Here is a 27,200-nt window from a genome sequence, read left to right as displayed (position 1 = left end):
CTGTATGATAGTAAAATCATAAAACAGCTGTTGATGTAAATCTATCTCTCTCTCTCTCTCTCTCTCTCCTCTCTCTCTCTCTCTCTCTCTCTCTCTCTCTCTCTCTGTACTTTAATATTTGCTTTGATGTGTAAGTTGTACTATGTGGTTCTCGCTCTCTCTCTCTCTCTCTCTCTCTCTCTCTCTCTCTCTCTCTCGTGGACGAGTGGTTTTTGCACTCGGCTACCAATCTGGTTTGTCCAAAGTTTCGATTCTCGGCACTGCCAATGCTGAATCAGAGGAATTTATTTCTGGTCATAAAAATTAATTTCTCGATATAATGTGGTTCAGATCCCACAATGAGCTGAAGGTCCCGTTGCTAGGTGACCAATTGGTTCCTAGTCATGTAAAAATATCTAATCCTTCGGGCCAACCCTAGGAGAGCTGTTAATAAGCTCAGTGGTCTGGTTAAACTAAGATTTACTTAACTTCTCTCTCTCTCTCTCTCTCTCTCTCTCTCTCTCTCTCTCTCTCTCTCTCTCTCTCTCTCTCTGTAAATCACTTTTATCATAAAACAGGTTTTGACGAAGGAAAAACCTATTTTTGGTAGTCAATGTCAAGTCCTCATGGATTACCCTTCCATGGTCTATCCAGAGCTCTATGGTGACCAGACTAATGTCAAAAAAATCTTTTAGCTGGTCTTGTGGCCGGTTATTTTGTCGCAATGATAAACATTACAACACATGATAAGAGAATAAATGGACTCAGGATAAAAGGGGACTTCCTCTTATCATCAGCAAATGCTAAAACCAGTTTACCTATATCAAAACCTGCAAGAAGTAGCTATGCACATATGCACAGTCATATTGCATACATACTACAACCAAAAACAGACCAAGAAGCCACTCCATTCCATTAGTCAATGCAGGATGACCCCTTGTCCAAATCCCATGTCTTTTCATCAGGGAAGTAGGAGGGTTTTGAGGACTCAACAGCAACTACCAAAAATGATATTGTTATTTTACAATAAAGTTTTGTACATACTTACCTGGCAGACATATACTTAGCTTACGTCTCTGACGTCACGACAGAAATTCAACTCGCGGCTAACGCGACAGGTAGGTCAGGTGATTACCTTACCCGCCGCTGGGAAGCGGGTGTAAGAACCAACATACCTTTCTTGCCAGATTTTTTCTCTCTTATACCTGTCTCCTGAGGGGAGGCTGGGCGGGCCATCAATCGTATATGTCTGCCAGGTAAGTATGTACAAAACTTTATTGTAAAATAACAATATCATTTTTGTACATGAACTTTCCTGTCAGACATATACTTAGCTGATTGATACCCTTGGTGGAGGGTACAAGACAGAAAATAACAAAGAAAAGGTAAACAACACCTGTTGTAGGATAAAAATAACCTTGGCTCTTACCTGTTTAGGCTGAAGACTTCATAGATACTGTCTATTAGTCTGCATAGCCATAAGAGCTACAGCGAGGGCGTGACCTACAGCTGAAAAGACTCTTTGGGTCTACTAACGGGACTTGATATCCGCTTACTTAGTAGAATCCAAGTCGGATCATGTCAATGGGGGTTCGCCCTCTTCTATGACAGAACCTGTCCACTACCAACGCAGGGAGCTTCAAACCAAATCCGATCACCTAACCAAACTAATGTTATTAGTATTACGAAACGAAAAAAGATGCCTACCTGCATCATTTTTCATACAACCTATGAACTCAATTACAAAAACAAGGGAAAAACTACTAAGGATATGTTCCAGCTCCCTGCCCCAGCACCGAATCCGCCGATACGTATGGGCCTAAAGCGAAGCACTCGTCATACGTAATACTGACGTCTTTTAGGTAGTGGTTGGCGAATACTGAATTACATCTCCAGAATGTAGTTTTCATCAGATTCTGAAGAGACATATTCTTATTAAAGGCCAAGGAAGTGGCAATTGCTCTCACTTCATGAGCCTTGACTTTTAGGAGCTTGAAATGTTCTTCATTACAAGATCTATGTGCTTCTTTCACAAGACTTCTAATGAAGAAAGACAGCGCATTTTTCGACAATGGTCTGCTGGGGTCCTTTACAGAGCACCATAGTCTGTCCTCAATGCCCTTAAGGGTTTTCTTCTTCTGAAGGTAGTATTTTAAACTCCTAACAGGGCAAAGAGTTCTTTCAGGTTCTTCCCCTACTAGGGCAGATAATCCACGAACTTCAAAGTTCCTTGGCCAAAGATTTGAGGGGTTCTCATTCTTTGCTAAAAACGAAGGAAGGAAGGAACAAACCACGGAATCTCCTTTGAAACCTACCCTTCCTTCTAGGGCATGAATCTCACTAACCCTTTTAGCGGATGCTAAAGCCATGAGAAAGAGAGCTTTCCTCGTAAGATCTTTGAAGGAGGCTAAATGTGGTGGTTCAAACCTAGAGGACCTCAGGAAACGAAGAACCACGTCCAGATTCCAACTTGGAACTTCGTTCGAAGTTTTCTTGGAAGTTTCAAAAGATCTTAATAGATCATGAAGATCTTTGTTATTCGAAAGATCTAAATTCCTATGTCTGAAAACAGCAGCCAGCAGGCTTCGGTATCCTTTGATAGTAGATACTGCCAAACCGCATTTTTCTCTGAGGAAAACTAGGAAATCTGCTATCTGAGTCACAGAGGTACTGGAAGAGGAAAACTTCTGGTTCCTGCACCACCGGCGAAAGATGTCCCACTTCGACTGGTAGACTTTAAGGATCGAAGGTCTTCTAGCTGAGGCGATAGCCTTAGCAGCTTTTGTCGAAAACCCCTTCGCTCTGACAAGACTTTTGACAGTCGAAAGCCAGTCAGATTGAGAGCGGGGAGGTTTCTGTGATACCTGTCGAAGTGGGGTTGTTTGAGCAAATCTTGTCTTTGTGGAAGTGCTCTTGGAAAGTCCACCAACCATTCCAGTACCTCTGTGAACCAATCTTGGGCGGGCCAGAACGGAGCTACTAGCGTCATTCTTGTCATCTCCGAGATAGCAAATTTCTTGAGGGTTTGTCCCAGTACTTTGAAGGGGGAAAGGCGTAGACGTCTAGACCTGTCCAATCTAGGAGAAACGCATCCACTGATACTGCTCCTGGGTCTGAGATTGGGGAGCCGTAAAGTTCGATTCTTGCGTTCCTTGCTGTTGCAAAGAGATCGATGTGAGGTCTGCCCCATCTTCTCCACAGGTCTTGGCATACCTCTGAGTGGAGGGTCCACTCGGAAGGCAGGAGTTGATTCTTCCTGCTCAGGAGATCGGCATTGACGTTCCTTTCTCCCTGTACGAATCTGGTGAGAAGACTGATCTTCCTTGTTTGAGACCACAGCAGAAGATCCCTTGCTGTTTTCGTACAGGGAGAAGGAGTGCGTCCCCCCCTGTTTTTTTTATGTACGCCAAGGCTGTTGTGTTGTCCGAATTGACCTGCACTACTGCATTTCGGACGTGGGGCTCGAAGGCTTTCAACGCCATCCAGACTGCCATCAACTCTTTCTTGTTGATGTGCCAGGACAACCTGATTCCCCCCCCCCTTCCAGGTGCCTGACCACTTCTCTTGTCCCGAGCGTCGCTCCCCAACCTGCTTCCGATGCGTCGGAAAACAACACATGGCTGGGGTTCGGCATGTAAAGAGACATTCCTTCCACAAAACGAAGTGGGTTGTTCCACCACCGAAGGTCTCTCTTGATTCCCCTTGAGATCTTGAAGGAGAACTCCAGATCTAGGGAGAGACGCCTCCAGTTCTGGTATAGGAAGAACTGTAGAGGCCTGAGATGCAACCTTCCTAGAGAAACAAATTGCTCCAACAGGAGAGTGGTCCCCAGCAGACTCATCCACTCCCTCGCTGTGCATGCATCTTTCTCTAGGAAGGTCGTTATTTTCTCGTAGCAACGAGCTATCCTCTCTGGCGACGGAAAGCCCGAAAAGCCAGAGAAGCTATCCGAATCCCCAGATAGATCCGCTCTTGACTGGGATTAATTGGAGACTTCTGGAAGTTCACCAGAAGTCCCAGAGAACTTGCCAATGTAAGGGTCTTTTGAAGGTCCTCCAGACATCTTTCTTGAGACTCTGCTCTGATTAGCCAGTCGTCGAGATAAAGCGACACCCTCACTCCCTCCAAATGTAGCCACTGCGCCACGTTTTTCATTAACCCCGTGAAAACTTGGGGTGCGGTCGATAGGCCGAAGCACAAGGCCTTGAATTGGAAGATGTTTCCTCCCATCATGAATCGTAGATACTTCCGTGAAGAAGGATGGATCGGCACATGAAAGTAAGCGTCCTGAAGGTCTAGAGACACCATCCAGTCCCCTGGACGAAGAGCCGCTAACACTGAGGAAGTTGTCTCCATGGCGAACTTCCTCTTTTCCACAAAGACGTTCAGGGCGCTTACATCCAAAACCGGTCTCCATCCTCCTGAGCTCTTCGGAACTAGGAATAGTCTGTTGTAAAAGCCCGCAGAGCGGGGATCCTTCACTAGTTCTATAGCCTCCTTCTCTAGCATGAGATCTACTGCTAGAGAAAGGGCTTGATTCATGATGGGGTCCTTGTACTTGGCCACCAAATCCCTCGGAGTTGTCGTCAATGGTGGTCTTGACAAGAAGGGAATGAGGTATCCTTTGCTGACAATCGATAGGGACCAATTGTCTGCCCCTTTGTGGGCCCAGACGTCGGCAAATTTCAGTAGTCTGGCACCCACTGATGTCTGGAGTCCTTGATCGCTATTTCTTCCCTCTGACTGACCTAGAGAAGGTTTTACCTCTCTTAAAAGGTCTAGTTCCTCTGGTTGAAGAACCTCTGACAGCGGGTCCTCCTCGAAAGGGCTCCTGCCTCAGAGGAGTCTCTTTCTTGGCCTTGGGTTGGAAGACAGAGCGAGGTTTCCTGGCCGCCTGGGCTAACATGTCCTGAGTAGCCTTAGCTGAAAGGGCACTCGAGACATCTTGAATAATCTTCTTGGGGAACAGAAGAGGAGAGAGTTGAGCATACATAAGCGAGGCCCTTTGTGCATGTGAAACTGCCTTAGTGAGAAACGAACAGTAGACAGACCGCTTCTTAATAACTCCAGCTCCAAACAGTGAGGAGACTTCACTCGATCCGTCTCTCACTGCTTTATCCATGCAAGTGAGGACGCAGTTAAGATCTTCAGGAGACAGAGAATCTGGGGTCTGGGTCTTATTAGCCAGAACTCCTAAAGACCAATCAAGGAGTTGAAAACTTCCAGGACTCGGAACATTCCCTTCAGTAGGTGGTCAAGTTCGTTCATCCCCCACGTAGTCTTGGCGGACAAGAGGGCGGAACGACGAGCAGAATCCACCAATGAAGAGAAGTCCGAGTCCGCAGACGAAGGGAGAGCGAGGCCTAAAGGTTTGCCCGATTCGTACCAGAATCCCAATCTGCCAGTCAGTTTAGACGGAGGGAAAGAAAAAACCGTCTTCCCTTTCTCTTCCTTAGAAAGGAGCCATTCCCCAAAACCTCTAAGCGCCTTCTTCATGGAAACAGTAGGTTTCATCCTTACACAAGACGAAACCTTCGACGTCTTCGAAGTGGAGAATAACGAAAGAGGAGAAGGAGGAGCCACAGGAGAAAGGATATCTCCAAACTCTTGCAGGAGCAAATCTGTCAGCCTCTTATAGAAGGAAACAGAGGAGTCTTTTGGTCCTTCTTCTTCTGAGGGGTCCTGTTCTTCCTGAGCTGAAGAACCCTCATGATCCTTAGAGGCGCGACTATTCTTAAAAGAGTCTCTAGAGGAAGTAAGACGTATACGTCTTGGAGACAAAGCTTCAGAAACGCGTCTACTTGCAACATCCTTCTTGTCTGGAGGAGTTCGTTTCCCAGATTCTTGGAGCCTAACAGGAGTAAGGCGGCTGTCAGGAGCAGAGCGCCTGTTTGAAGAAGAACTTCTATCAGGCTCTTGGCGCCTATCCAAAGGAGAGCGGCTACCAGGCGAACAGCGCCTGCCATACGAGAAGCGGCTACCAGGCTCTTGGCGCCTGAACCGAGGCGAGAGGATCTCTGGCGACGAGCGCCTACTAGGTGAGCGCCTACAAGGGGAAGAAGCGCCTGCTAGGATCTCGGCGCCTGACTCGAGGAGAGTGAAAGTCAGGAGAAGAGCGCCTGCCAGGAGAAACGCGCCTAACAAGCTCTTGACGCCTGTCCAGCGAAGAGCGCCTGTCCGATTTAGGGCGCTTGTCAACAGGAGAGTGGAGGCGAGACGAGGAGCGGCTACGAGGCGAGTAGCGCCTACTAGGCTCTTGGCGCCTGTCAAGGGGAGCGATCCTGTCTCGAGAAGAGCGTCTGTAGGGTGAAGATCTCCTACGAGCAGTTTGCTCCTTGTCCGAAGGAGAAACCTGTCTGTCAGGCGAATGGCGCTTGGACGCAGATGGGATCTTGTCCGAAGCAGAAAGTCTCCTGCGAGAATCCGAACGCACAGGTGAGTGCGCCGCTTCCGTTGAATAGCGAGAGTCAGGAGAGGGGAGCCTGGACTTCTTTACAGGAAGCGAGACGTCCTTCCTACGACGAGACGACACGCAAAGAGAGCCAGCCAGAGCCGAAATCTGCGCCTGAAGGTTAGCCAACACCCTTGCAGGAGAATTCACAAACTCTTGAACAGGTGACGAGGCTCGATCTCTGCTCGGGGAACGATACTCCTGAGATCTCTTACGTTTCTTCGCTTCCACCTCAGGCTCTTCCGAAAAAACTTCAGGGCTGGATGGACGGGCGCAGGGAGCGTTCCAGGCTCTCTTCGAAGGGCGCGAGGCTTCCGAAGAGCTCCATCCTCGTTTAGGAGAAGGCGAAGGCGAAGACGAGAAGCATTGGCGCAATATTTCTCTCTTGGAGCAATCCAAGGTAGCCTGGGAACGATCAACAGGAGCTACCGAGGGGATGCCTGACCGGTGGTGGGGATGCTCCCTAACCTTCCTGCGGCTTTCGACTTTCCTCCTCCACTGGGACTGGGAGTCTGGAAGAGGTCTAGGCCTGGAAGCATTAGGGAGCCGATCAGACGCACCCTCCACTGCACTGGGTTCACTGCACAAATCACTATTGGAATCACTCTTACCTTCTAATTGTTTGATTTTCCTCTCCATACTGCGAATGGTGGCTTTCATGGAGGCCACTTCCGAAGGCGCATCTTCGGCTTCGGTGCAGGGAGCAGGAGCTGAAACTGACAAAAGGAGCTACTTCTAAAATAGGATTATCTATATCCAACTCGCTAATACGAGATCTACTACTGCTCCTAGAAGAAGCTTTCCTAACTTTATCCTTTTCAAGCTTCCTCAAGTAGGAAGACAAAGACTTCCATTCATCCTCATTCAGCTTTTCACATTCATTACAAGGATTATTAAAGGTGCATTCATTCCCTCTACACTTCAAACATACCGTGTGAGGGTCTACCGCAGCTTTCAGTAGCCTCACCTTACACTCAGTCATACAACAAACTCTAAACATAGCAGTTTTCTTAGTATCAACATCAGACATCATGATCCAAGAAAAATCCAAAGAAAGTCAAATAACTGTCCACAAATCGCGAATGCCAGGCCAAAAGATCGGTACTTCACCAAAAGTCCGTAGAAACAATCCAGGGCGAAAACGAGAAAAGAATCCAACTGTCGAGAGGTACCGACAACAGGTGTGGTCGACACCGACGACAGAAAAAATCTGGCAAGAAAGGTATGTTGGTCTTACACCCGCTTCCCAGCTGGCGGGTAAGGTAGATCACCTGACCTACCTGTCGCGTTAGCCACGAGTTTTGAATTCTGTCGTGACGTCAGAGACGTAAGCTAAGTATGTCTGACAGGAAAGTTCATGTACAAAAATAAGCTTTTCTTACATCAAAACCTCTTTTATAATAGCATACTTGCTTTCTCATCCTCAAGGAGCTTTACAAAGAAATTGATAGGTGACAAAAAGCTCTCGAGTTTTAATCCCCACAACCCAAAAACATTTCTGATCAAGGGTCAAGCACAAGTTTCAAGGCACCATTCTTTATTCCAACTACCTTTAGGTCTGGTAGCAAAGAACAAAAAACTAAGTGCGAACTGACATTTTTGAGGGTGAAGTTCTGTGGTGACTTACCTAAGAATGCTGGGTATGGTTGCAGTATTTTCAAACCTTCCCCTGCAATAGTTAGCATACCCAACTGTTAGGAAGACCCGTGGTTTGCCTCTGTAGCGTCTTTGGGTCAGGAATATTCATGCCACTTACCGATACACAGTGTAGTCAAATTTGTTTGAGCCCATGACAACAGTGTTGCTATAGTATGGGAAAAAACTGACCTTCTGGGATGTTTGCTGTGACCTCTAGGTAAACATTAAGGGCTTCAACTGGGCATAATATTTTGTCTGCTAAATCTAGTTTATTTAGAATAAAAGATTTCCTTTCTAAAAGAATCTCATTTTTGGCCAGGAATGACAGGCCAGAGGACAATAATAATTGATGGTCAGCCGTATGCATGATGTATTGTCCCCTTCTAAAAGAGCCCAGTTTGCTAATACGTACGAGCTTCTGATGCTAATGTAATCAAGAAGATTGCCTATTGTAGCTTGGGAGTTGTGATTATATCGGTTTCACTGAATTGAGGGGCTATTGAAGTCATAAATGTCTTGTTCAGGGACCAAGTACAGGCAACCCCCGGTTATCAGGGAGGGGGGTTCCGTTCCTGAAGGGATGCCAATAAGCAAAAAACGCCATTAACCGAAACTCAAGAGATTTATGGCACCATAATGGCATTTATGGCACCTCTGTTAGGTATGTTATGGCACCATAAGGCACCTTTTGGCAACGATAACCGGAACTAAAAGACTGCAAAAGGGAAGTGACAACTTCTATACTAAAGTCAATACCGAATTCCCTGATTTCATAAATCAATGGTTCCGTTAATGATGCCTTGTATGCCATGATTGTTGTAACTGCAAGGCATTTGTCTTCAAAAGTGATAAGAAATTTTAACATTGTTTCCACAGAATTTTTGACTGGGCTCTCTGTATGGATATACAGTGGTACCTCGACATACGAAATTAATCCGTTCCGAGACGGCCTTCGTATCATGAACTTTTCGTATCTTAAACCGCATTTTACATGTAAAATCCCTAATCCGTTCCAAACACTACAAAAACACCCCAGTAAATTATATTTCCAGGCTTACAACACATGTTCTAGGGTTACGACGCCGATCCGACGGAAGAAATATGACTCCAAAAGGCAAAATACTGTACATACTTGAGTAATATTCAACTGCATGTAATGTTCAACCCCATTTTTACTGCATATATTAGGACTTTAGCATATGTCCCTTAGCAATAAGCCTAGCCTATGTTAGCAGTTGCTACTGTAGCCTAGTCTATGATTCTGACATCTAAACCTAAGAAGCTAAAAGCTTAGAATATGCCAATAAAATGTATAAATAATCAGTATGTACTCATTTCAAATAATTATTAATTAATCATTAACTATAATACACAAACAAACAAAAAAAACCTTCCAATCGTTTGTTTACATTCAGCTCTTATGAGTACCAAACGATCGCCAAGCAATCACTTTTCCTAGCACACAGTAAGCCATAAATTTTCATTATCTCTCTTCAACTAATGAAACTACCAAACAGTATAATAACCATTCATTTCTATTCTTTATTCTATCTTTAGCTAATGGAGATACCGAGTTACTGACAGCTATAATGAAACATATACGTCATATTAAAATAGAAGAATTCTAGAAAATACGTATTTGTTGGCTTCGATGATAGCAGTCTGATTTATTTTATATTTTATGATATCTAATTCACAATTTTTTTTATTAAATGTATTGCATGTAATTTCAAATAATTATTAAGTAACCATTAACTATAATAAACAATCAAACAAAACAAAAAAAAAGCTTCCAAACTTCTGTTTACGTTCAGCACTTACAAGTACCGAATGATCGCCAAGCAACCACCTAGCACACAGTACGTACAGTAATCAAATTTTCATTATCTCTCTTCAACTACTGAAACTACCAAACAGTATAATAACCATTCATTCTATTCTATCTTTACCTAATGTTTCTTTTTATTAAATGTATTGCATGAATAAGTTTTTCAATTTACAGCATCCTTTTACCAATAGAATACACCAATAGGAGAGCAGGATCCTATGGGGTGACTAGCATCAGGAACCAATGAAAGAGCGGGAGGATGGTGGCGAGTTTACTCAGTTGGCGGCGCGCGAGTTTTAAAATTGTTCTCGGTGGTCCGGGCAAATCTCGGGACTTTACAGCAACAACCTTTCGTAACTAACTATTTTCGTATGTAAAGCCAAAAAAATCTTTGTATTTGCTTTCGTATCTCGAGTTTTTCGTAAGTTGAGCCTTTCATATGTCGAGGTACCACTGTACTATTGCCATTCTGTGGCAAGGACATTTTTTTTTTTGTCCATAATTTCCTTACAGAATTGTTCAAATGCTGCAAAATGTGCATCCCTTTTTGGGAAGCTTGGGCATTTTGACTGAGCTTCAATAACGGAACTGTAACTGCCTGTTAACAAAGGGGCAAAAGTCCTGGGTAAGTTACAATACTCCTCCAAAAATACATATACAGGTAGTCCCCGCCTTACGACAGGTTCAGCTTACGACGTTACGAGGTTAAGGCGCTTCTCAATTATATTTATCAGAAATTATTCCCAGGTTTACGATGCATGTTCCAGGGTTACAGCGCTTACAACGCAGATCTGGCAGAAGAAATATGACTCCAAAAATGCAAAATAATCAATATTTGAAGGATTTTTGGATGAAAAATGAAATAAGAATTCAGTTTACATAGTTTAGTTTTTAATGCACCCAAAGCATTAAAACTAAGGTTTTCTTAGGATTCTTGACGATGTTCCAGCTTACGGCGATTTTCGGCTTACAATGTGTCTCAAGAACGGAACCCCCATCATAACCCAGGGAATGCCTGTAATCATTTCAGATGGAGTTAGATGAATCCTAGTACTATTCCTTTTGGGGTAAAGATCCTCTTCAGTTTTGATAGCTGCATGGGGGATAAAATTCCTCCTAGGTTTCTCCAATGGCTAGCTGAAATTTGTGTCCCTGATCCATCTGGGTTCAGCAGAGCAATTTCAGTGGCAATGCCCACTTCAAATTCCATGGTAAGAACATCACTCCCATGTAACGATTCCTCGACTTCCTCCACATCGTTAACCTAGGAGGTACTGGGAATTGATATTACGTACTGGGTTTTTGCCCAAAAATAAATTACCTGGGAGGTACTGGGGACTAATATTACTGGGTTTTGACCCAAACATAAATCCTGTTCTGCTGCCAGAGTTCTGACGGAAAGATATACCATATATACTCGTGTAACACGCAATCTCCCATATCAACGCAATCTCGCAAATCATGCGACCCCTAATTTTTACCCTAAAACAATGATTTGATCACGTATCTCATGTAACATGGAAGTTCAATTTTTGAGACCAAATTACAATAGGTTAACCTCTATTCCTCCTTTTTATCTATCACATTTTCTAGTTAGGCTAACCCGTTTACCTCCATCTCTTTATCTATCCCAACTTCTAGTTGTTAAAAAAGAGTAAAAGAGAAAGCTAAATCGTCAGTAATGTTATACTTGTTGTGTAAACGCATACAGCCAGAAACAGCTGATTTGCTATGAACCGAATCCGATAACTACAGCGGCTTGCTTGTATTTCAACAACCATACAATAGTAAAAAATTACCGTTGTTGTTACAAATGATGTTAAAAAGAATAGGACTGATATAATTTTACATGACTGTATCCTTATTCTCTATGGAGAAAAGATCGGCAAGGGCATATATTCTGCTAAATTTAAGCTGTTAGTTGTAGCTGAAGCTGAGGAAAGAATGTTCATCTGCTAATGACTATTATTGTGCATCAGCAACATGGAAACTTCGGTATAGCACCATCAAACTTGACCGTAAACAAAATTTGAGAGAAATGTGTTTTAATCAAAACTATTTGGTGTGAAAGAACACATTTTATGTGTTCATTCCGATAAAAGATAAATATGTAAAGCTCGTAGTATTCTGATTAAATCAAGTGAAAATATCGAACGCAATTTGTCCATTTTTTTACACAATAAACATGCCCTCAGCGCCATCTACTAATGAAAAAAATAACTAAATTTTGTTCACAACGATATGAATTCAAGTGATATTTTGACTTGAAAACACTTCATATAAGGAAAAATAACCTTGTTCCATATCAATAGAGTATCTTGAGATTCATTTACGCTAACTAGAAGCAAGAAAATCGCTCTCTGATTTGACCTCAATACAGCAAAATAAACTTACCTCACAATCATCATCAACTGATTTCCAAAACAAAACATTGATTGCTATTTTTGTATTTTATAATACAACAATAGCAATATAAAAATATATACAATATTATTGGATGCAGTGAAGTAAAGCTTAACTTTTTAAAAGATCCATAGAAAAGATGCAAGCTAATTTTCTATCTCATGTATGATGCGACCCCCTTAAAATTAGCTCTAAAATTAGGTCTTCAAAAGTCGCATAATATGCGCGTATATAAAGTAATCCCCCCCTTCCTTACCCCTACTGAACCCTAGGACTCAACGGGACAGCTTAAAATGAGCTGTTTCATCCTTAAAACTTGTTGCCAGTAGCATAATACAAGTTTAGTTAATATCTCGCGACCAAACAAATTTTCCTTGTTTTTTACAAGGACTATACACAGGTGGTATGGGCCGTACACACTGGCAATGAGGGTCTTGCATAGTGGCAGCTCTACAATGATATAAAGCAAGTTGTTATTAGAAGCTAGTCAGATGGTTAATGAGGGACACCTCTGTGGTTCCTCTTATAGTTTCCATATTTCTAATAAATTCTATTAGAAATCTATGTAAAATTAAGCCTTTGGAGTTTAAAGTTAGTTCTGACAGCCATATATGGCTGTATTAGTCCTTGCACTGGCTATGTGAAGTTTTAATTCATATTGTCATACCATTCAGACTAATCTTCTATAAACTAATTTGTTTAGTTAGCCCAAGCCACTGTTTTATATGGCTTTAGGTTAATGCTTCTAGAATAATGTACATTAAACTAAGAATAGAGGATTTCCTAGAAGGTTTCTGCTCAACCTATTCTAGGTCACTGCCTATTATAATTTAAAACGTTTAAGGATATAAACCATGCCATTTTTTATGTAGCATATTCCCTTAGAAAGGGGGTTCCTACTTAATTTGGTTAGGCTACATCCTGTTCTGGGTTTTTATCACCTTTAAAGATATAGGCTGCATAGGAGCTCCACTACTATGCATCCTTATTAATAGGCTACCGTATCAGTATTAGCCCCTAGTTGTAAAATGTGTTATTCAATTAAGCCTAGGATACTGCTCATATCTAATCCTAGGCTATTTGGGCTAAACTCTCACTTAGTAAACCAACAATAAGATGTTTCCTAAATTGTTCTCTCTTAGCCTACTGTTATAGGGAGGCACCCAGATTATTCTAGATCATTCATAATGTAAAGACTAAACTTACTCATATGTAAACTCTTAATTAGGCTAACATTTTTGTCTAAACAAGGTTGTTTATATCTAGCCCTAGGCTATTTGATCTACTATATAAAACAGGAACCTTCTAATGTGAAGCTTTCTAGTTATGCTATCACCCAGTATACTAGGTTATTTTCTAATCCTGATTAATTAATTTGCCTTTAGAGAATGAAATCAACCATGTGTAATTTGTAGCCTTCAAGATAGGCTATGAGCTTGTTTGGTTTACTATATAAAACAGTAACTTGATAATGTGAACTTTATAGTTAGGCTATCACCTAGTATAGGTTACTGTCTAATCCTGATAAATTAATTCACCTTTAAGGTTATGTGATTAACTAGGTGTAATTTGTAGCCTTCAAGATAGGCTACTGCCTCATAGCTCGTTTGGTTTACTGTGTTTTTTATACTATATAAAAAAACAGTAACTTACTAATGGGAAATTTCATAGTTAGGCTATCACCTAGTCTAGGTTATTGTATAATTAATCCAGACTATTTAATTCCCTTTTAAGGGTATGCACATGATAGCCTAGAGTACTAAGACTATGCTTAAGGGGACCGTCCGCTATGGCGGATGACATGTCAATTTGAAAAAATAAAAAAAATCGAGTTTATTTACTTGTATCTATGCAGAAACATGCCGTGCATGCTTTCCAGAAGTTTCAGCCAATTATTTTCACAAATAATGAAGATATAGCGGTTTTTAAATGATGACGTCATCGTAACTGCGTCGTCTGTATGACTTGAGTTTGACAGAATCGTTTTTGCGAGTTTATTTTTGCATATATACAGCGATTTTTTAAGATTTTTTTTCGAAATTCTCATACATCTGGTAGCAATGAAAGGTAGTGTGACACTGGGCGAGAAGCGAGCTGCTCAGAGCGGTTATTTATAGGCGAGACTCGGGAGAATGACTCAGTTACGCCACAGACGTCAAAGCGGTTACATGCGCGTAGGCACTTGCGTTTGGTTACTAGCTATTTACGTTGTTTTTATAACTTCTTAGTGAACTTATAGCAATGCCGAAGTTACCTAAGATCAAGAAGGCTACTAGCAACTATGGCTAGCAAAATTAGCGAAGGCCAGGAGTGTGCTGAAAGAAAAACACGAAAATTAATTGTTTTCAGCTGCATCATTGTACTCATGTCTCGCCGTCAACATCATTATCTGGTGTCCGGCTGAGGGTACTAACACCACTTTTAGGGGTAGGACCACGATCCTTGATGTAGAAATCAACAATAAAAGTACAAATAAAGTAATTATAATAATGTTGTTTTGACTTTTATAAGAAAAAGCAAAAATTTACATAGCAAATCTTTGGGAGCTCATAACTCAAAACATACTTATGCGCATGTCGGTAAAAATTACTCGTTTATTTATTATCCAATTTTAGAGAGAAAGATATCATTGGAAAGAGGAATAAAAATCCCATAATTTTGTGTGACAGAATTTTGATATCTTTTTTTTTCTTTTTTTTTAGAATTTTTTGAGTGTCTAGACTAAAAAAAAAAAAAAAATTCATAAAAAATAAAAAAAATTAAAAATCAAAATTCTGCCACACAGAATTGTTCCGTATATAAAGAAGTTTTTATGGTATGATTTTCAATACAAACTGATGTCATATTAGCGGAGAAAACTCTACCAATTTTTTTTTTTTAAATCATGATTTTTGCTAATAAAACGAAAAGTTTTTGATCAAATGACTTGAAATTTTTATATGATGAAGGTATTATATATATCTAAAACATATATGAAAATTATGTATTTTGCGTAATAAATAAAAAAAATAGACATCATAGAGGACGGTCCCCTTAAGTAAACAGGCTATGTAAAAGGAAAAATGTCAGTGGCCTTTTATCTAATCCTAAGGTCTTTGGTGTAAACTTAGGCTACTGCCTAGGCCCATAGCCTAACAGGCCCATAGCCAAAAAGGATATGTCTGCAAATCTTACCTTACTTCAGGTTACTACCTAATCCAGGTTATTCTAGTTCACCCTGAAGGATACATAATCCTAGGTTATAGGCTACAGACAATATCTATTACAGTCTAGCTAACTTATTCTCACTGAATAAATTTAGATTGTAGGCTACTAATTAGTAGGCTACTGCCAACATTGTTATCAAAAAGAATTATCTATAATGTATTAATAATAACAATTGTGGAACATTCCTTTAGATAAAACTTCTAAATTGAACGATAAAATCTTCAAAACAATTTGCGCTTCTACAAATAACGATCCACTCATTCCAATGTCACATTGCCTAAGCTTGCAGTATTTTAGAGATTATATACACCTTGAAAATGAGACATAAGACTATTCCACATACTTTCATGACTTACTGTCATGAATGCCAAAGAGAAGTTAGATAAAATCATACTAATGTGAATTTGTTTTACAGATGGAAATACGAAGGGCACTTAAAATTAAAAGTAAAAGGACAAATTTGCCCTGTTAACGACATCTAAATTACAGCAATATGATAGTAAAATAAAAAATGCCTTTACCAATAAATTAATAATGCCATGGAAAATTCCTTTGGCTAACGATGACTCAAGCAAGACCTTGTCAAAAAGTTTAAAATGTCAGAAAATGCAAAATAAGGCTCAACAGTTTACGAAAGAGTATGAAAAAGGATGTTAAAGACAAGAGATCACCACTTGGTCAAGCTGGTTATGGTTTATCCAGCTACAGAAAATTTTCTTAAATTGCCTTCCTATTTTGGATTTCCAACATTCATTTACTACTTGCCAATCCCCCGGAGAACAAATCCTTTGGACATGCCTTATGAGTCTAGACATGTGCCTGAGTTGTCTCATTATTGAGACAATAATGAGATAATTGCAGTAACAATAATACATATTATTGTTACTGCACATAACCTTAATAATTGTTCATACAGAGACAAAACTCATTTTATGTATGAATACAGACTGCCTATAAAAGGTTAGCTGAGAGATGAGGACATTCTTGACAGAAGAAATGTTACTTTATCTTTATATTTCCCGAGACACTAGAGATTTTGACCTCAAGAGAAACTCCTTAGTATAATCTGTTCTTCCCAAGTATACTAAATTGATAAAAATTTCTCTCTCTTGCTATCTTAAGTACCATAATCTATCAGTTTAACACTGTTTATATAAAAATAATCCAATCTAGCTTCCTCCACAAATAAGGAAGTGCCTTACCATGTGAGACTTTGATGGTTGTTGTTTACTTTTGGCTCCTACTTTTTCTTCCCCAAAATCATAATTGCTCATATCATCCTGTGCATAAATATCCTCATCTTCGTCTTCAAACGCACCAACACCAAATGCCTGGAAATTCAATCATTAATCCTATATATAACATTGTGTAAATCAAGTTTCCTCAAACAACATTGTGTAAATCAAGTTTCCTCAAACAAGTATAAATTTGTCAAAATGTAATTGTGCTTCTACACAGCTTCTCAATTAAGTCAACAGAGAATATGTGATAAATGAATAGTACTCTTTATTACAATTCATTTGAAAAACTTCATGAAAATAAAAAACTGCTAAAGTGCATTCTTTACTATACCTGACCCTTGAATGAGAGGACTTTTTTCTTTTTTTTCTCTCATAGAAAAGAGGTGACGGATCAAACAGGTTTATGTGGCCGCCAAGTACAGGTGTCCTATCCAAGGGTTTATAACCTAGACCAAACTGATCTGACTTTGGATTTGTGAGATATGTTGTCTCAACATCGTCCGGAGCAAATGTTACATCAGGATCACAATCCTCTTCCTCCATTTCTTCATCATCACTTCTCCCTTTCATGTCTTATGGAAGATAGACATTACAATAATAATAATAATGTATTTTGGAAACTCAGAAAAATAAAATTCGACAAAAAACTTATAACTAATGAAACTTACATCTAACTGATCACTAACAACTTCTACATATCAAAAACTAGTACTATATAAAAAATGATATTTTCATGATAAAATAAAGTTTCACATATACTTACCGAACAGTTACATAGCTTATAGCTTCTTACCTACGGCAGTCGAAATTCAAATTGTTGGCGCCAGCGGCGTTGCTATCTTAAGTATAGGTGATACAAGACCCGCCCACATCCGGGAACCCTGGGTACTGCTAGCCTTCTACCGTCAATTTTCGTTTAGCCGACACGTCCATCTGTGGGGAGGTGGGTGGGCTTTGATTATGTAACTGTTCGGTAAGTATATGTGAAACTTTATTTTATCATGAAAATATCATTTTCACATAAGTGACTTACCGAACAGTTACATAGCTGAATCCAAACTACCCGGAAGGAGGGTAGATGGACTACATAAAAATGACAGTAAGACCACATTAAACAGCAAATGTTGCAGTACCCTACCTTGTGAGAGAGCAGCTGCAGGAGAATACTGCCTCTGGTTGGCGCTCTCATCACTCTTAGAGACGTGGCAGTATAGGCCAGGGTCGTCCTACTTAGTGGGATTTTGTAACCATGGACCAAGACCGTTGGTTGACAAAATATTAAAAAACAGATAATGCCCTTGCCCTGGGCTTCAGAAACCAGATAAACAACAGACCATCACCTATAACAAAAATAATGACATACTCAAAAGTAATAAATAAGATCTGGAGGTTCTCCAAAGCACTATGAGCCTCCAGTCTGCCCACGACTCAACAACCTATAACAAGGCGAGGAGACAGTAGAGGATAGAAAGTTCCCCTATGTTTCCTTTCCCAACACCATGCCCGCTACCGACAAAGGACCCAATTTACAACAACTATCATAGGTAGCCTCTACATTCTTCAGGTAAAATGAGGCGAACACAGATCTCGATCTCCAAAACGTAGATTGAAGAATCGAGGAAAGCGACATAGTGCTTGAAGCTTAAGGATGTCGCCACTGCACGTTATTTCATGTGCTTTCACCTTAAGCACATTTAGAGTCTGATCTTGGACTTGAGAGTGTGACTCCAGTATCAGACTTCTCAAAAAGAACGAAATAGCGTTCTTGGAGAGGGGTTTTGCAGAATTCTTAACCGAACACCAAAGTCGGTCGGAATTACCTCTAACGATTGTGTCCTTGACAGGTAACATTTCAGAGCTCTGACAGGACATAGTAAATATTCTTCGTCCATCGGACCCACTATATTAGATAATCCCTTAAGTACAAAAGATTTAGGCCATGGGTTAGAGGGAGATTCGTTCTTTGCTAAAAATTCGTTAACAAAAGAACAAACCGCATTACGATTTTTGAACCCCACCTCTTTGTGGATGGCTTGTAACTCACTCACTCTTCCTGCTGTAGCCAAAGCGAAGAGAAAAAGTGCCTTCCTCGTTACATCTCTCAAAGACGCTTCACGAAGTGGCTCGAATCGTGAAGACATCAGAAAAGTTAAAACTACGTCCAAGTTCCAGTCCACACTATCCTTCTTGGATACTTTTACTGTATTAAAAGATTTAATTAAATCTCCAATATCCTGGTTAGAGGAGATGTCAAGCCCTCTATGCTTAAACACTGAGGACAGCATAGCTCTGTACCCCTTTAATTGTCGATACCGACAAGTTCTTAACTTCTTTAAGGTACAGCAAAAAATCAGCTATTTCTGTCACAGAGGTTTTAGAAGACGAGAAATTATGTCTTCTGCACCACGTCCTAAAGACTCCCCACTTTGATTGGTAAAGCTTGGCAGAAGAGCTTCTTCGACAGTTAGCAATAGCCTCTGCCGCTCTACGAGAAAAAACCCCTTAGCTCTGACGAGTTTCCGGACAGTCTGAACCCTGTCAGTGACAGAGCGGACAAATTCTGATGATACCTGTCGAAGTGGGGCTGTTTTTGAGTAGCCGAGGATACTGAGGAAGAAGTCTGGGATGGTCTATAACCAACTTGAGAAGGTCTGGAAACCACTCTTTCCTGGGCCAGAATGGTGCTACAACGTCATTGACACATTTTGATGTGAGAGGAACTTGTTCAACACCTCTCTGATCATTCCAAATGGGGGAAAGGCGTAAACGTCTAGACCCCGTCCAATCCTGAAGCATTGCGTCGGTCTTCCAAGCAAGAGGATCTGGAACTGGGGAACAAAAGATCGGAAGTCGATTGTTTCCTCGAACCGTGGCAAACAGATCCACTGAAGGTCTTCCCCAAAGTTTCCACAGTTCCTGACAAATTTTGTCTTGCAATGTCCACCTCCGTGGGAAGAACTTGGTTTACTCAACTGAGTTCGTCTGCCAGTACATTTAACTTCCCCTGTTTACAAACCTCGGAACGAAGGGGAAATAGCCCGATCTTGAGACCAGAGAAGGAGATCTTCTGCGACTTTTGTTGGGAGGGAGAATGAATGGGTTCCTCCCTGATTCCTGATATAAGATAGAGCGGTGGTGTTGTCGGAGTATACTGCCACTCTCTTTCCCACGACCAAAGGAGCGAATGCTTGCAGACCGAACCAAATCGCCTTCAACTCCTTCATGTTGATGTGATTCAACCTCTCTTTCTCTGACCATAATCCTGAGATCTTTTTGGTCCCTAGGAGAGCTCCCAACCTCTGTCCGATGCGTCGGAGTATAATTCTACGTCTGGGTTCCTTAATGTCAGGGAGAGACCCTCCTGCAATCTTCCCTCGACATCCACCATCTCAAGTCGTTCTTGATCTCTTCCGACACTGGGAACGAATACGTGTCTGGTTGAGACTTCCGACACCAACTCGCTTTGAGATAAAACTGAAGAGATCTCATGTGAAGACGACCCAACTTTACAAACGTCTCTACTGATGATAACGTCCCTAGAAGACTCATCCATTCCAAGGCGGAGGAGGACTGACGATTCAGGAATTGGCTCACTTTTTTGAGGCAAGATTCTATTCTTTTCGGGGACAGAAAAACCCGAAAAGTCTGAGAGTCCAGAATCATCCCCAAATAGGGGATCTTCTGGGACGGCACTAATTGAGACTTCTTCCCAGGTTGATGAGAATTCCCACCCAATGACTCGCTAATGACAGTGTCTTCCGTAAATCCTTCACGCACCTGTGTCCTCGAACCCGATCTGAGAAGCCAGTCGTCCAGGTAAAATGCTGCATTTATGCCCAACATATGCAGCCATTTCCCCAATGGAGCAAGAACAAACGAGTAAATACTTGAGGGGGCCGTCGAAAGGCCGAAACAAAGGGCTCTGAATTGATATGTCCTCCTTCGAACACAAATCTCAGGAACTTCTTTGAACTCTGGTGAATCGGACATGAAAGTAGGCGTCCTTCATGTCCAGGGACACCATCCAATCGCCTGGGCGAAGTGCCGACATCACAGAATGATTTGTTTCCATATTGAACTTTGTCTTCAGCACAAAAAGGTTCAATGCGCTTACATCTAGCACTGGCCTCCAACCTCCCGAGGCTTTGGGAACTACAAAGAGTCTGTTTGTAGAATCCCTGAGAACTGTCGAGGACTTCCTCTATTGCTCCCTTCTTGATGAGTGCATTGACCTCTGCTGCTAAGCCAAAGCTCTCTCTGATCCTGGAGAATATGCTGTTAAGCTGATTGGTGTATCGGAGAGAGGAGGATCTAAAACAAAAGGAATCGAGTATCCCTCTCGAAGAACTTGAACTACCCATTGCTCTGCACCTCTTCGACTCCATTCTTCCCAAAAAAGATGGAGTCTTGCCCCTACTTGCACGTGAAGGAACGGCTTCTCACTTGTCCGAAGGTTTGGGGGGAGGTTTTCTTTGAGGAACTTGTACTGTGGACGCAAATTAGTCCTGGGTCGTGCCACTTAGGTTTATTCCCTCGAAAGGATGCTTCTGAAGAGGAGAAGACTTAGCTCCTGTCGTAGTAGGCTCTTTCGGACGTCTGGAAGACTGAAGAAGGAGATCATTAGTAGATTCTTTTCTAAATCCGAAGAATTTGCTGAATGGTTTCTTCAGGGAAAAGATGAGATTTACAGAGAGGAGCAAACATGAGAGCCGACTTCTGGTTATTAGTGACTCCTTTAGACACGAAAGAACACCACCTTTCTCTCTTCTTCATCACTCCCATTGTGAAAAGGGCTGCTAATTCTCCTGACCCATCTCTAACAGCCTTAATCCGCACAGGACAGAACTCCTAACCAGTCTGTGGCAAAATCTTCTTCTAAAGACTGACAGTCTTCAATCTTGCAAGCTAAAGAGGCAATAGTCCAGTCCAAAAAACTAAATACCTCAAATACTTTAAAAATATTCTTCACCAAATGGTCCAGCTCTGAAGAAGAAAACAAAATTTTAGCTGACGAAAAAGCTGCTCTTTCGGTGTGATCCACTAAACCGGAGAAGTCTCCCTGGGAGGAGGCAGACACTCCCAAAGAAGGAACTTCTCCAGTTGCGTAGAAGCGATACCCTTTACTCTGAAGCTTAGAAGGTGGGAAAGCAAACGAAGCCTTACCTGTTTCCCTCTTTCTTAGAAAGCCACTCTGTTGACTCCTTAAGGGCCTGCTTCGAGGACTGAGAAAGAACCATTTTAGTAGCACAATACGCTGTCTTCCTATCTTTAACGAACATTGAAGGCGGTGAAGACGGAGAAGCAGGTTCAAAGTAATCTGGATAAGTGGACAGGAAAAATTTAAGAAGACTCGAATAAGCCGACGAATCCTTGTCATCTTGATCCAAGCTTCCTCTTCAGACTGCACGGAAGCAGAGTCGAAATCAGGCTTATGTTCTACCCCGGTGGAGGATTTCAACAAACTCATAAGATCCTGGAAATGCTTCTTAAATGGAGCTAAGGTAGAATCGTCTAACACTGTAGCAGTCGATGGTCTTTCAGTCGAAGAACGATTCTTTCTAACAGGTGAAGTCTTCGCACCACGAGTCGACACAGGCGAACAACCAGTCGAAATTCCTATCGACTCACGGCGAGGGGGAGTCGACAAAGACGAGCGAATACGCTTCTCTGGACAGTAATACGGAGTCGAACGAGGCGACCGAGCCGAAACTGCGACCGAGACTCGCTTGGGAGAGTCGAGCGATCGTGAATTATCACAAAGTCTAGTCCGAGAGCCATTGCTTTTAGCCGAAAAATGCGACTGCGGAGGAGATTCACTAAATATCACATCCGGAGCAAAACTACACGAAGGTTGAGGACTCCAATGCCTCTTAGACTTCTTAACAGGAGTCGGTGACGAATCACCCGCAAGAATCGAATGTCTTTTTAACGGTCGAGACACCAAATCACCTCGCCTTTTGCGCACTGGCGATTGCAACTTCCGAATCAGAAGACAGACGAGAATCACAAACACTAACACCTTTCCACATCTTTTTGGACGACAGGCACCCGCGAGTCGACGGAGTCGACGGCTGACCGTGGGGCAAACTCCCCCAGACTCCTTCCGACCTCCGGTATGTCTTCTCCCGGTTGCGGGGAGCGTGGGACAGTGACCTTCGTCTGGGAGTCGAGGGGAACGGACAACCGCCTCCTCAGGCGCAACATTAACACTTTGCACTGCAACCTAGATTTCACTGTACTATCTACGAAAGCTTTAAAAGACATTCCTAACTTCATAACTGATTCAGCTAACACTTCGAACTTTTTATCCATCTTAGACTCAAGCAAGGCAATGGTGTTGGGTTCGGAAACATGGGCAACTTGAACAGGGTAATCAAAGGAGAAGTAGGAGGACTATTAATTGGAGAAAATATTCTCTAATAAAGGAGGAGGCAAGAGAAGACTTATTTGTCTCCCGGAAGGAACAGGAGTAGTTTCTAACCTATTCTTACTACTAGCCCTAAGAGCTGCCTTCCTCTTCCTATCTTTCTCCATTTTCTCAGCATGCGATCTAACCGCCTTCCATCCCTGTTCATCCAATTCTTTACATTCATCACATGTCACATCCATACCATTACAATTTTGTCCTCTGCATTTAGTGCACTTAGAGTGCGGATCGTGACATAACTTAGCTAACCTTTTTTTTGCAGCCAGCGCTGCAAAACCTTACAGCAGATGAACTAGAATCTGACATAATTAGCAATAATGACAAAAAACTGAATAGAGATAGCTAACTGCAAGAAAAACCAAAAACTTGTACATCACCAAAACAAAACCAAAATCCAAAATGGCGACGCAGGAGACTGCAGCGAAAAACTCACAGGTGTTACCCCGTGAGCGGCAGAAACAAAAATTGACGGTAGAAGGCTAGCAGTACCCAGGGTTCCCGGATGTGGGCGGGTCTTGTATCACCTATACTTAAGATAGCAACGCCGCTGGCGCCAACAATTTGAATTTCGACTGCCGCAAGGTAAGAAGCTATAAGCTATGTAACTGTTCGGTAAGTCACTTATGTGAAAATATTAATTCTCATTTTATAGACTAAAGTCATCTTAATGTATGAAACAAGCCAGCTCACAAAGCAATACATTATACGTATTTTGCTTGATATGCACTTCAAGGTACAGTTAATTATGCTTTACATTATACCATAAAAATCATTACAAAAATATTTAATGACCTAAATTATTATTTTTTGATAGCATAGTCACTTGTTTTTATCCTCATTGAAGTTACCCTACATGGTGTGTCAGCGCTCTCAATGGTGAATAGACTGATACCAAAGAAATATCTTTTAGCCCAGTCTTGTAGCCAGGTATTGTGCCATAATGATAAACACTATGACACATGATAGAGTACAAAGGACTTCAAGACAAGAGGGCATTTTCTCTTGTCTTCAGCAAGGGTAAGCCAAGTTTTCCAACATCAAATCTGGAAGAAGGTGATTACTGTGCATGCACCGTCGGTCATCTTGTTTAGGCGGTCCAGGCTGGTTAAAAGACTATGAACCATTATTCTTCCACTCATCACAGAGTGAAGACTTCAAGCCCGTGCTCTTCAGTATAGGTCACAATGATTCAACATTTTTTCATCATAGAAATTTTTAAACTTGAAAGTTAAGTGCTTATTTTTAAGCTCCAGTTAAAAACTGTTAGTTTAAACTGTGAAACAAGTGTTTATTTCTGGTACGAAAGCCAAAAACTGGCCTCTGTTTTGCAAGCACATGGACAGCGCTTTCTTATGGTCTCGTAATTGCTATGTACGTATTTGTGAAAAGTGCAAAATTTGAAGAATTTGTCGTTTTTCTAGAAGTTTTAACAAATGAAATGTTCCACAATTCATTATTAATTTAGATAATCCTTTCAGGTAACAATTTCAAACAATAGCCAACCTGTTTCCACAACCAGATGTCAACCTGTTTTTTTTTGACACATACAAGAATCACAAACCCCCAATATACAAGACTGGAACAAGTGGAGGGCGATATAATATCTTTTTCTCACGGTCCCAGATTTCAAAGGTTTTGAACAAACTCCTAATCTCCAAGGACAAAAAGATAAATTCCACTATCATCTGCTGTTCTATCCCAGAAAACAGGAGGAAAAGTCGTTTATATATACATCCTCCTTTCTGAACTGAGACCTTCAAGTATGGATTTTTCAAACATTATCTATACCGTGAAAACTCCTCATCCTACATTGCTAGGTACCTAGTACAAAAATTACAGATTTCATCTATCTGGCAATACCAGTCAGTATGGAAGATATGGTTAATATGGTTAGATTACAGTGGAACCTCAGTTTTTGTTTTTGGGCAATTCTGTTTTTCATAGACTTTTTGCCAAACGAAATTTTGTCACAGGTCTCGTACGTTTCCTTGGATTTCATACACTCAGAAATGCTCCTTCCGGGGCCCACTGCATGACTAGCCCCACACTGAGCGCCCAAACAAAGCAACCTGTGTTCTCTTGTGATCCATTCCATTTTTGTGTTTGTGCTTTTTTGTCCATTTTTGTGCTTTTTTATTTGAGTGCATTGCTAAATAAGCTTTCATGGGAGCCAAAGAAAAGTTCTGTAAAAATGGCGAGAAACACTATAGACAAGAAACACTATAGAATTTAAGAAAGAACTCATAGCAAAGTGATGGAAAGTATTGCATGCTGATCACAGTAAGAAAATGCCTACAAGTGCTATCTCCATAATTACATTACTATCAGGAGCCTGTATTAGTGAATTAGGCTCTCTCAGATAGGAACATATTACACAAACTGGATAATCAATCATTATTGTCCCCTGGCGCATCATTCCTGTTCAAGAAAGAGGATCCTTTAAGAAGGAAAACTCCTATTTTATAAGAATACTCAATTTAGCAGACAAAACATCATGCCCAGTTCAAGCAATTAAGATTTACCTAGAGGTCACAGCCAACATCCCAAAGGTCCAATTTTCCTACACCCTAGCTCGAATAAACCACTCTCTCTACCTGGGGTAAGAATAATTTTAGTGTCCTTCATTAAAAAGGCAAACCCACACTCCTTTCCTTGGTCATTGGCCCTCTTCAGAATGTCTCTTCCAAAGAGGTCTCCGAATGTACGAGGTGGTCATCAGACAGTATTCTTAAAACATTACTGACATGAGCTCAAGCAAATTCAATTACACTGTGTATCAGTAGGTGGTATGGTTAGCCCTGTCCCCATAAGCACTACAGCAGGAAACTAAAGTGCCCAGGGGTACTGGAATGTTTAAAACTACTAGACATAAAGATTGAAGTATGAAGAATAGGACTGAGACTACAATCATCCCCACCTTAATCACATTATGGGCAAACCCGGATAGAACGCCGAGAGTCCTTTTTTTATCCCCAGAACAAGACTCCCCTGGAATCAATGGTATAACCATGCAGAAAAGTTCTGCCTGATCTCTCTCAGGTCCGAACATTATTGGGCAGTTGATGGTTCTACCACAGTTCCCACTACATATTTAACTTCAAATATAAACCAAGTCCCCGTTATGATATCTTTTTCTATCTATCAGGTCCAACAAATTTTAGCAAAAATGAAAAATTCCACAAAAATTAACCTAAATAAATATTTAATGACATATGGGACTCTTGGGTTTGAACCCAGGAACAAATTTCTGGGGTTCAAGACCTCCCTTTACCACGTCAAGGTGGTCCCAAGTCTAGGGGGTACCCACATATAAAGGGCCCTATTGTACTACATCTCTAATGCATATCATACCACAGCACTGCAGTTCTAACATTTTTTTTGCGCACCTCTGGAAAAAGGTGGGCTAAGTATGGCTGCTCAAGAAAGCTGGTATGGCATTATAGTGTAAAAAAAACATCTGGATCTGTGGCAAACCAGAAATTATCATAGCACCAGCAAGTACTGTAAAAGTAGACCTGTCAACATGAACCCCTCATCTATATGGACATAGTCTGAGGACCTTAAACTGCTGAATGAGAGGGTAGTACCGATTCTACCAAGCATACTCGACAGAAGCACAGGTAAAGAGTCACTACAATCACCATACACAGGGGAAGCAAATTCAACATTCCTCATCTATGAAGACACAGGAAGGTTTGAAGCATTGCACTTATAACAGGACATGCAAGGCACCAGGCAAACATGTTACTACACACCCACTGCATACTTATAAGCATGGTCCAAATACCATACAGACAATGAGTGTGGGTTCAATGGCTCTACCAAGAATGGGTGACATAAATGCTTCTTTGAGTGTGGGTTAACAATGGCTCTACCAAGAATGGGTGACATATCTGCTCGTTTACCAGTTAACAAGTTTCTGTTACCTGATTAGTACTTGAAACAACGTTTCAAATCAGGAGTGACTAACCTAACCAACTCCCTATCCTTGGTAGCAGCTGAATTAGTAGTAGAGAATACAAGGGA

The 27,200-nt window shown here is 41.4% G+C and overlaps 1 protein-coding gene across 1 annotated transcript in view; it reads right to left on the bottom strand.

Annotated features, from left to right (window-relative positions):
* Positions 1-27,200, bottom strand: part of LOC135225411 (G patch domain-containing protein 1-like) — a gene marked incomplete in the record, with an annotated part of 225,305 nt that overhangs the window by 163,209 nt on the left and 34,896 nt on the right. Inside the window, 2 exon segments of the mRNA XM_064264747.1 lie at positions 16,709-16,837; positions 17,084-17,319. Of these exon segments, the coding sequence (XP_064120817.1) occupies positions 16,709-16,837; positions 17,084-17,319 (365 nt within the window).

This window comes from Macrobrachium nipponense, chromosome 13, assembly GCF_015104395.2.
Source record: "Macrobrachium nipponense isolate FS-2020 chromosome 13, ASM1510439v2, whole genome shotgun sequence".
Taxonomy (NCBI): Eukaryota; Metazoa; Arthropoda; class Malacostraca; order Decapoda; family Palaemonidae; genus Macrobrachium; species Macrobrachium nipponense.
The sequence above is the reverse complement of the archived record's forward strand: the minus strand, read 5'-3'. Positions and strand labels throughout refer to the sequence as shown.